Below are 10,596 nucleotides of genomic sequence, written 5' to 3' on the forward strand. Positions count from 1 at the left end.
GAGAGGCAAATCAATCACCTCTATTGGAACTCGGGTTGACTCAGTGCTCTGAAAATCGGCGATCAACTCGGAGAAATTTTTTCGTTTCGTTCATCAATTTCCAAGGTAGATAATCATTTCTCAGGAGTTCTTACATATTCATTGATGATTGATGTTATTATATGATGATCTTTTACCACTAAATCCTCTTTTAAATCGCTATATTTGCTTAATCATAAAGGAAAATAAGGTTTTCTTCGATGGAAGTCCCAGCAGTAGATCTGGTTACCCATGTTGAAGAATGTCCATCAATTGATCTTATAGATAATAATTCGGAAGATAGATATGATGTATGGAAATTTTCGTTAATTGGTAGATTGGATTTTTTTAGAATTAAATTTGTGGATGTTGTTATAAGTTTGAAGAATCAATGGAAATTAACCTGTTCATGCAAAATGATTCCTTTGGGAAAGGGGTTTTTCACAATCAAATTGGAGAATATGGAAGATAAGAACTCAATTAAAGCTGGCAAATGGGAAGTTGCAGATCGTGTTTTAAGGGTTCGGAATTGGATGCCTAATTTCAGACCAGAAAATCAAAGTACATCATCAACTATGGTATGGGTTCATTATCCTGGTCTTAGTTTTGAATATTGGGATGAAAAAACCCTTTTCACCATTAGTAGAGCAATTGGCACACCAGTAAAGGTTGATGAAGTTACTCTGAATTATGAAAATGGTTTATATGCAAGAGTGTTGGTAGATATTGATTTAGCACAAAAAATTCCTAATAAACTATGGATTAAAAACAAATATGGAGGATTTATGCAAAATGTTTTGCTAACTAAGCTACCCAAATTTTGTCCAAATTGCAAGATTATTGGCCATACTCAGCCAGAATAAGAGCAAAAAGAGTTCAAATCAATAAACAGCAAAAGAATAGCAAGCAAGTAGCCAGTCTACAACAACTGTGAATAGGACTCCAATTCAGATTATGGAAAAATTTGATATATGTGAAACTCCTTTGCCTCAAAATAATATTACAGAAGAACCAGTTAAGGGCAATATAAGTATTCTTCAAAGAAATTCAGGTAGATTTGAAGTGTTACAAAATATAGATAATGAGGAGAATAACAAGGATATGGAAATGTTAAGTCCAGCTAAAGTTTTACAAATTGTGGAAGACAATTCTCGGGATACAAGTATTATCAAATATGTCAATGGTAAAAATAGAGAAGTAACTGAAGAAAGAGTGCCTTCTACTTCTTGGTCCAGAATTATTCAAAAACCAAGTGGGGCTACAAAGACTGATACTCAAAAAAATGCAGAACCAGAGGTAATTACTCAACCAGCACCAGTGAAACATAATCTTAGAAGAAATCAAGGAAAAGGAGGCACAACAGGCCTCCATCCTAAACAATGAAAGTTCTTTTCTGGAACTTAAGGGGCCTTAAAAGCCCTAGGGCTCAAGAAAAACTTTGGTCTTTAGTAAATCAATTTAATCCTTCATTAGTTTGGGTTGTAGAACCAAATTTTTTTTGCACTTCTTATTTTTGCAATAAGTTTAATCTTCCAGGTATGCAAAGTATGGTGATTCACAATTCAGTTTCAAATAAAAAAGGAAATATCTAGTTATTTTGGAATAAGACATTACCAACACCAACAGTAGTGTCCATGTCTAGTCAAATGGTCACTGTGTGGGAGATTCTTTAATATCAGGAGTTCATGCTCATGTGGGGATAGTTCAAAGAAGATTTTTATGGTCTGAAATGGAAATAATTAGTGAATTGAGGAAGCCATGGTTAATTCTGGGGGACTTCAATGCCATTACTTGTGCAGAAGAAAAAATTGGAGGAAAAGCTCCTAATAGAAGATCAATGTTAGATTTCGATAATTGTATTGATGTCTGTGAATTAATTCAAGCTCCAAAATCAGGACAACAACATTCATGGTCTAATTGTCAATATGGCAGTAAAAGGATTCTTTGCAGTTTGGACAGAGCAATGTTTAACCAATTATAGCTACAAAATTATGAGGATTGGGGATTCAAAGTGGGATTAAGAATTGCTTCAGACCATGCACCATTCTTAGGATGTAGTTTGAGCATTCCAAAGCCAAGGAACTCACCATACAAATTTCAGAAAATGTGGATATCTTAACCTAACTTCATGGAAACAGTCCAAAAAAGTTGGTCAGAATTAGTTGTGGGAGACCCTGCTTTTGTATTTCAAACAAAGTTGAAGAGGTTAAAAGTTATACTTAAAGAGTGGAATTGGAATGTTTTTGGAAATGTAAATGTCCAAGTGAAATAAGCTGAAGTCAAAGTTCAAGAAACAATGGATATATCTGATAATGATCCTTTAAATGAAGAAAAATTGAATAAGTTGGTGGAAGCCCAAAATGTTTTTAACACTAAAGAAGTCCAACTTAGTGCAATGATGAAACAGAAAGCTAGAGTTAAATGGATAAAGGAGGGTTCTGCTAATACAAATTTTTTCCATACTTCTATCAAGATAAGGCAGGCTCAAAATTTTATAAGTGAATTAGAGGATGAAGCTGGAAATGTTATTAATGATCAAAAAAAGATAGCAGATTTTCTTATAAATCACTTTGAGGAGAAGTTCAAATTTAAAGAAGTAGAAGCAGCAGATTCACTATTAGATGTAATTCCACAGAAGATTACTGAAGAAGACCATAATATGTTGGATTCAGTTCCTGATGCAGATGGGATAAAAAAACACTGTGTTTAGCATGGACCCTGAGAGCTCTCCAGGTCCTGATGGATTCTCAGGTTGCTTTTACAGAGCCTGCTGGCAAATCATACAGTATGATGTAGTTCAAGCAATACAATATTGTTGGAGAAGAAGGTTCATTCCCAAAGGACTCAACTCAAGCTTTCTTGTTCTTCTTCCAAAAGTGCAGGGAGCAAAAAATCCAAATCAGTTTATGCCAATTGGTTTGAGTAATGTGAGATTCAAAATCATTACTAAGATTATGACTGTAAGAATGAGTACTTTGATGGAAAGGCTAGTAGCCCCTCAGCAAGCATCTTACATAAAAGGTAGATGCATCCAAGAGCAGGTACTTCTTGCTTCTGAAATGGTCAATGAAATGAAAAAAAGAAAAAGAGGAGGTAATGTTGGACTTAAACTTGACAATTCACAAGCATATGATTTTGTGAGTTGGGAATTTCTGTTTAAAGTACTTCAAAATTTTGGTTTCTCCAAAAGTTGGTGTAATTGGTTACATATTATCTTTAAATCTGCAAGAATATCATTGTTGATAAATGGAGGTCCGTGTGGTTTCTTTCGAGTGAGTAGGGGTCTGAGGCAGGGTGATTCCTTATCTCCAATTCTGTTTGTTCTAATGGAAGAAGTTCTAAGTAAAAAGATTACTCAGCTAGTAAGTGAAGGCAAGATAACTCAAATGGTCATAAGAAATGGAATAGGACCAACTCATCTGTTTTTTGCAGATGATGTATTTATGTTTTGCAATGGAGGAAAGAAATGTCTACAAAATGTTCAGCAGTTATTAGATGCATATCAAAAAAGCTCTGGGCAGATCATTAATAAGAGTAAGATTAAACTTTTTATTGATGGCACAACTATCTCAAGGAAAACTTTGATACAAGATATTATGCAAATGGAGAGAAGTGATTTTCCTGAAAAATACTTAGGAGTCATTTTAGTAGCAGGCAGAGTAAAAACCTCAACTGTTTGGCCAATGTTAGAAATGTTACAAGGCAAGTTTGCTACTTGGAAAGGAAGAATGTTGTCTTTTAAAGAAAGATTGGTGCTTATTAAGTCAGTTCTTTGCAGTATTCCCATATACAATATGGCAGTTTACAAGTGGCCTTCTTCTGTAATAAAAATCTGTGAAAAAATTATCAGAAACTTTCTTTGGTCAGGTGATGGTAAAGTTAGGAAGTTTAAAACTTTGGCCTGGAAAAGGGTTTGCACTCCTTTTGATTAAGGTGGCCTTAATATTCCAAGATTTGCAGGTATAAACAGAGCATTTCTTATGAAGATGATGTGCAAGATCATGCACTCAAATGAAGAGCGGGAAATTTTCTTTAAAGCTAAGTATATGGATAAAAATGGCCAATGGAGTCATAAATGGTAATTATCTACTGTGTGGCCAGGTCTTAAATGGGCATAGGAAAACCTAAAAGAAGACATCAGGTGGAACATAGGAACTAGAGAAAAAGTATCAGTTTGGTATGATGTTTGGACAGGTGATACTCCTCTGGTGGATAAAATGGGATCTTCTCAACTCTTTCTAAACAATAAGAAGATGAAGCTAGCTGACATCTTATATGAAGATTCATGGGTTTTACCAACTGAAATCCAGGTTGTGTTAATGAATCAAAAATTACCTTAAATATTTGGAGATGAAGATGAATTAATATGGAATGGTGATATTAAAGGTGCATTTACAATGTCAACAACAACAAACAAACTAAGACACAAAGAACCTAAGAAGCATTGGTCAAGGTATATATGGAGTAACTTTTTACATCCAAGTATAGCAAGCAATATCTGGAAATTGGTGCAAGGAATATACATTGATGATGCAATCATGGTAAGTAAAGGGTATGAGTTGGCATCTAGATGTTGTGTCTGTGAAAATGATCAGGATAGCATGGACCATTTACTTTGGAAATGTGTTGTTAGTGTTGAAATATGGAAATGGATTTTAACAATTTTTATGTCCAAGGCTCCTGAATCATTTGAAGATGTATGGAAATGTGCAAAAAAACAAAGTCCTCTCATACAGGAAATCTGGATTACAACTTCTTGTGTTATTCTCAAGGAAATATGGTTCCAAAAGAACAAGAAGTACTTTGAAGAAGTAAAACCAAATGCTCAGAATATTCAAAGGAAAGTAATCAAATATATGCAGGAAGGTGGTCTAAGAATTAAAGGGCATAAATGGAGTCAAGTTTATGATGATCAGATAATAAATTTTTTCAACCTAGGTCACAGAAAAACTAAATTCCAGTGCATCAAAGCATGTTTCTGGACTGCTCCAACAAATGGTTACGTTCTTTTTTGCTGTGATGGATCATCATTTGGGAATCCAGGAGCAGCTGGCTTTGAAGTGGTCATCAGAGATGAATTTTGCCAAGTAATAGGTACTTTATATGGTGTTTTGGGAATGGCAACAAATTACATAGCAGAGAACTATGCAGCGTTACGTGCAACTGAGTTAGCTATGGAATGGGGATTAACAAAGATCGTAATAAGATCACACTCCAAAACTGTATTGCAGGAGTTTGGAGCAAGCAAATTACCATGGTTTCTGAAATCCAGATGGAGAAGAGCACAATCAAAAATTCCTTTCATACAATTTGAACATTGTTACAGAGAGGTAAATTTTTCTGCTGACACTGTGACTAAGAGAGGAGCTAAGCTGATGGCAGGTGAAAGACAGTTCCACAAAGGCAAACCTAATTTCTTACCTAGAATTGAAATGCCTCGTTGTGAGTATTATAGGTTCTGTTAGGATCAGTTGAGGGTTTCTTTGTAATCCCAATTTGAGGATGTCCTTTTTAGTTCTTATTTTGAATTGTATTTTTGGACCTTGATTTGGAATTAATAAAATAATTGATTTAGCAAAAAAGAAAAAAAAAAGCAACTCAATGGGCTAAAAAACTAAATTTGGAGAGTGGAATTACATTCAAGACTAGTGGTTGATGTTGTGACTAAAGACATTGGAGGAAATATGGTTTTAGATATTAAGTCTTTATTTTGTAGTTTCTTGGTATGTTACTATGTGCCTAAAGAGAAGAATAAGATTGCAGATATTCTGTCAAAATCTACTAGAATAGATAGATTAAGTGGTGTCTAGTTATTAATCCCTCCTAGTTGTATCATACATCAAACTTCATTTCAGAAGGATAAAAATTGTGTAAACACTAATCTAAATCAATTCAATCTTCAGTTTCAAAAAAAAAAAAAAAAGTGTGATGACCCTAGTGTGTCTTCCAGCACAAGGAAGTACATGTCCTGAAGGTTTCAATTAAATTTTCTTTTCTTGTTCTCGTAGCATAGGCTAATGATACTTCCGCTGAAAACTTCAAAAAAGATACACGCAGAGCAACAATTTCAAAACTGTGACTGGATCTTCTACACCACAAATGGAGCGGTGACTGGATCTTACACCACAAATGGAGTACCTCCTTTTTTTTGGCACCATGGACACTGATGATAGTGTCCTCGTTTTGAATTACAGTTTCAAAATTTAACGAAACTATAATTCAAAACAAGACCAGTTTCCAGCTAGCAATAGAAACCGTCACAACACATCTTTTTACCAACTGGACCACAAACTTGAAGGTTAACTATGTAGAACAGTTAGGTTCAAATTAGTAACGACCACAACTGGGAGGCAAGGTATAAAAATTCAAAAGAGATGAACTTGGTTTACTCTTAAACCTCATCTATCTTATTCAATATCCGTTTTGTTTGATGCACAATCTAAAAAACAACCTGGATGGTGGGACACGATAAATGCACTCATAAAAAAGAGTTCTAATATACAGGGGCTGAAAAGAAATTATAATAGTGAATCATTGATGGAAGCGTATCAAAGAGAAGAAAACGACACCTCTTTATCAATACATTCTAAAAACAAAAAATTGAGATTCTAAATGTTTTACCTTTCGTATCACAAAATTGTTCAAATGTAAAACTTCTCTGCCAAAAGAGGTAGTTTCACACACAAGCATGTCATGCTCATGGTCAATATGGTGAGAAAAAGAAACCAGCTAACTCGAGTAAAAGAAAATTTAGATAAGTTGCAAGAAATCTAGACCTAAGTTTTTTGTGGGGCAGCCGAATGTTTTAGAACCAACATAACAAGCTTTTTAAGGTGGCATAAACATGTCCAAATATATGCTTCAAAAAAAATGTTCAAATATAGGAAGTAATTGCCAGTACCAAATAGCGCAGTTAAATTCTTACTTTACTAGGGGAAGCAATAGCAAAAATAGTACACCGTGTTCATATCTGCTATCTGGCAAAGCACAATGAACACAAATTCAGGAAAATTCTATCGAACTCCATAGGAACCTTCATAGTTTCTTCTTCTGAATATATGTATGTATAATCTCTATCTATAATTTCTTCAAAGATCTACAAAATTACTCTTAAATAAGTATTTGGGTTTCACCAGTCGACATGAATAAATTTACCTATGTAGGATCGACCTTTTCACTCTCCCATGATGCTTCTTCGATTGTGATTAGCTACAAACTGAGTTTCAATCAAATAGATTGAACTATAACTACTGCAAAGAGAAAAACACTACTATATTGTCCTCCCCGAGCTTTAAATCCTATAAAGAACAAATACGAAAAGAAGAAAAAAAAAGTATTGGTCAAAAATGAATTACATTCAAATTGTGAAGACATAATCAACAGTGGGGAGGAAAACTTACAGGTACTAGATTTGCAAGAATGGTCCCTCAGTTAGCACGAAATCATCAACACGAAAGAAGTGAACTCCCTGAGGCAATCAACAAAGTGAAGATCTACTTTCCAGCTAAACCCCAAGTTTTTAATATTCCGTCGTTTATAATACAACCACGGCGAAAGCCTTCGAATGGATTCTTCCTCCTGCAAACTAATTCTTCTAAGAAATTACAAGGGAAAATAAACCCACTACCTATCTAATGCATTACTTATAAGGTGCTTCCATCACGCGAAAATGCAGCCATTAATTTCTCCTTTGTCAGTTGTTCAGATCCCTGAGACTTGACCACAAATGTGTGGAAAACAGTATCATTTCCTGTAGAGAATTTTGACTCCAGCACAGTGACTTGTGAATCTTTGAACGCCTGAACGACTCTAGAAACAGGGTGAGTATCCAATGGACAACTAACGCGTACAACAAAATCATCATGAACAGCTTGAATGTCGATATCTGGGGATCGACTGCGATTATCTGCTGCTGAATTTGCCTCAGAATTTGCCACTTCTTTTGATGTGGTCCCAAGCTTCTCTTTCTCTGATTCCATCTCTTTGAGCTTAGCCTGAAGCTCAGTAATGTAAGCAATGGCATCTCCGAGCAAAGAAGCCTTGTCCATCTTAGAGATATTGGGAACCACTGCTCTCAATGCATAAAACCGCTGGTTAAGTTTCTCCCTACGCTGTCTTTCTGCTTCAACATGATTCAGTGGCTCTTCTCTTCCATTTGCAGGTTTCCTTCCTCGCTTTCTTGGTCTCCGTTCATCAGCTGGACCTGATTGCTCATCAGCATCTGCTGGCTCAAGTTCAACTGGTCGAGTAACCAAACTTCCCCTTGACGTAGCTCCCACAGAGAAATCAATATGTTTTGGTAGTTGCTTGTTCTGGGACTGAATTTGATTTAAACGATGGTCCTCCATCACCAAAATACTATTACCAAGCTTCTGCTGATTATTTACTGGGGCTTGAGAACTATACGAGTTAGTTGCCGTCCCAGGTTTCATTCCCCGGAGCTGTGGCCAATTCATACCACGAAAACCACCCTTTCGATTGTTCTGAAATGAAACCCCGTTGCCATTTTGGTACACATCCCATGGCCTCTCCTCCACCTTCTCAACAATTGGCTTGTCAATAATCTGAGACCTTCCCAGATTCAGATCCTGCCCAAAAATTTTAGGGTATTCGTCCTGTCGTCCTCTGAATGCAAAATTGGAATGAGAGCCGTTTTCATCTTTCTTCTCATTCATCATAGGCACCACCGTAATGGGTTTAACTCTGATTGCCGAATTCGATGTGAACATGCATCTTATCAGTTGCAACATTTTTGAGTTCTCAGGAATAGATCTAACTGATCCTAATTCAATCACCCCAGAATCGGTGGGAATAAGAACAGTAGTCTGAATCCCTGCTGACCTTGAGAGGAAAGACCGAACACAGTAGTCGGACGGCGATTTCAATGAATCCGAGAGCCATATATGGTTTCCAGATCTCAAAGCTTTACCAGGTGCCCCTTGACCAGAAGGAAAAGAGAAGTACATGGACGCAAGGAAGAACATTTCTGTATCCGTGACTTGATCCAATCCTTGTGCATAATTATCCTCATCTGATCCACCGAAGAACCTGTGAAGCTTTTGAAGAACTGTCTTTCTCATCTTCTGTTGAGATTCACTCTCAAGACGAAGATTAAGAAATGGATTAGCTCCAGGTGCTTCACCCTCTTTTGGTTCTCTGCAATACCCATCTCCCCAACCAAGAACCAAATCACCAGATTTAGACCTAGAAATCTGCCAAAATATTGCATAATTCCAGCTGAAACTGGAGGAATTAGGATTCTCAACCAACTCAGAAAGCTTATTCTGCAGATTTTCATCTCTTCCTACAGTTGTTAACAAACCCTCAGAAGAAACAGAACTAGTTGTTAAGTATTCAAAAGCCCTAGACCCCATAACTGCTATAACCATAGCTTTATCTTCATCACTCCAAATCCCAGCACCACCAGAATCCATTTCAATTTCAGTTTTCATTCTCAACATCCCCAAAATAAAAGGCCTAGAAAAAAAAAAAAAAAAAAAAAAATCTCTAATACCCAAACCCCAAATGTAGTACTCCTTTAAAAGCACACCATTTTAATCCAAACAAACATCAAGTCCAGATTTTCAAAACTACACAAAGTTATTTGAAAAACATTAGTAACCACACATGTTTTTATTTCAAAAATTTCTCGTTTCTCTTTGAGATCTTACTAGCTTAAACCGTTTGACCTAGATTCATAAAACCAAAAAAAAAAATTAAACAAAATACATACACACATCTACAATTCAATAACCAGCACTCAAAAATCTCTCAGTAGTGACAAGTTAATTGCAAAATTTGCCAGAAAACAAGGCAAAGTTGTATCAGAATCTTTCAATGAGGAAACAGAAAAACAAATAGAGAAAGAAAAAGAGATATATTTTAGAGAGAGAGAGAAAAGAGAAAAAACTAATTCTTCTCGTTTTTTCTATCTATCACGAGGTTTTAACTAGATCTCTTCAAACCATATATATACTTAGGTTAAAAAAGAAACCCAACCACGATCAAAGAGAAGAATTGAAGATAGTCGGCAAGGATTTTGTTTCTTGTTTTTACAAGTTCAGTACTTTTGTTTCTCCCTCTTTTTGAACTTTTTAGGGTGTTGGAAGTACCCATCATAAATTGATGTGATAACATTAAACGGCTCGGCTCGGCTCGGCTCGAGATCTTCGCCTTCATCTCTTCTTCTTCTTTTACCGTAAGTAGATTAAAAAAAATCAAAAATCAATAAAACCCATTTGAGGGATTCTATCACACCCGTTTTGCAGGTGCACCACGTTGAGATTTGGGAGTTGGATTCTTTTTCGAAAGGAGAAGACGTACAGAGTCAAGAAGACGTGAAAATAGTTTTGGTAAACATAGTCATTTTTTTTTTATCACTGAACAAGAATTTGAAAATGAAGTCAATCTCAGGATGGTGGACACAATAAACTCTATGGATGCCGAACCGGCCCTGCTCATGACCTTATAAGTTTTCTTGAACTTTTCTCCTTTATTATCTTTATTTGTTTTTGTTTTTATTTCTATTTGTTCTCTTCGAACCATGAAATTTATTTGCTCCAATATGAATGGATGTTG

At 35.7% G+C, this 10,596-nt stretch overlaps 3 protein-coding genes across 4 annotated transcripts; 2 read left to right on the forward strand and 1 right to left on the reverse strand.

Annotated features, from left to right (window-relative positions):
• Nucleotides 1-239: 239 nt before the first annotated feature.
• On the forward strand, nucleotides 240-881 carry LOC113360529. Its single transcript, XM_026604032.1, has one exon. The coding sequence runs from the start codon at nucleotides 240-242 to the stop codon at nucleotides 879-881; it is 642 nt and encodes a 213-aa protein (XP_026459817.1).
• A 3,534-nt stretch (nucleotides 882-4,415) lies between these two features.
• Nucleotides 4,416-5,483, forward strand: LOC113360530. Its single transcript, XM_026604033.1, has one exon. The coding sequence runs from the start codon at nucleotides 4,416-4,418 to the stop codon at nucleotides 5,481-5,483; it is 1,068 nt and encodes a 355-aa protein (XP_026459818.1).
• Nucleotides 5,484-6,875: 1,392 nt separating this feature from the next.
• On the reverse strand, nucleotides 6,876-9,969 carry LOC113358417 (transcription factor bHLH13-like). 2 transcript variants are annotated; one of them, XM_026601980.1, is made up of 3 exons: nucleotides 7,419-9,969; nucleotides 7,174-7,316; nucleotides 6,876-6,995 (listed from the first exon to the last, which is right to left on the reverse strand). In XM_026601980.1, the coding sequence occupies exon 1, from the start codon at nucleotides 9,477-9,479 to the stop codon at nucleotides 7,662-7,664; it is 1,818 nt and encodes a 605-aa protein (XP_026457765.1). In that variant the 5' UTR covers nucleotides 9,480-9,969; the 3' UTR covers nucleotides 6,876-6,995; nucleotides 7,174-7,316; nucleotides 7,419-7,661. The 2 variants fall into 2 exon arrangements, with proteins under 2 accessions (XP_026457765.1, XP_026457764.1); XM_026601979.1 differs by having other exon boundaries at nucleotides 6,878-7,316.
• Between the last annotated feature and the right edge of the window lie 627 nt (nucleotides 9,970-10,596).

This window comes from Papaver somniferum, chromosome 3 (genome assembly GCF_003573695.1).
Source record: "Papaver somniferum cultivar HN1 chromosome 3, ASM357369v1, whole genome shotgun sequence".
NCBI lineage: Eukaryota > Viridiplantae > Streptophyta > Magnoliopsida > Ranunculales > Papaveraceae > Papaver > Papaver somniferum.

Excerpts from the sequence above, each read along its gene's own strand:
- LOC113360530 (XM_026604033.1), top strand. The coding sequence starts at position 4,416 with ATGTCAACAACAACAAACAAACTAAGACACAAAGAACCTAAGAAGCAT.
- LOC113358417 (XM_026601980.1), bottom strand. The coding sequence starts at position 9,479 with ATGTTGAGAATGAAAACTGAAATTGAAATGGATTCTGGTGGTGCTGGG.
- LOC113360529 (XM_026604032.1), top strand. The coding sequence starts at position 240 with ATGGAAGTCCCAGCAGTAGATCTGGTTACCCATGTTGAAGAATGTCCA.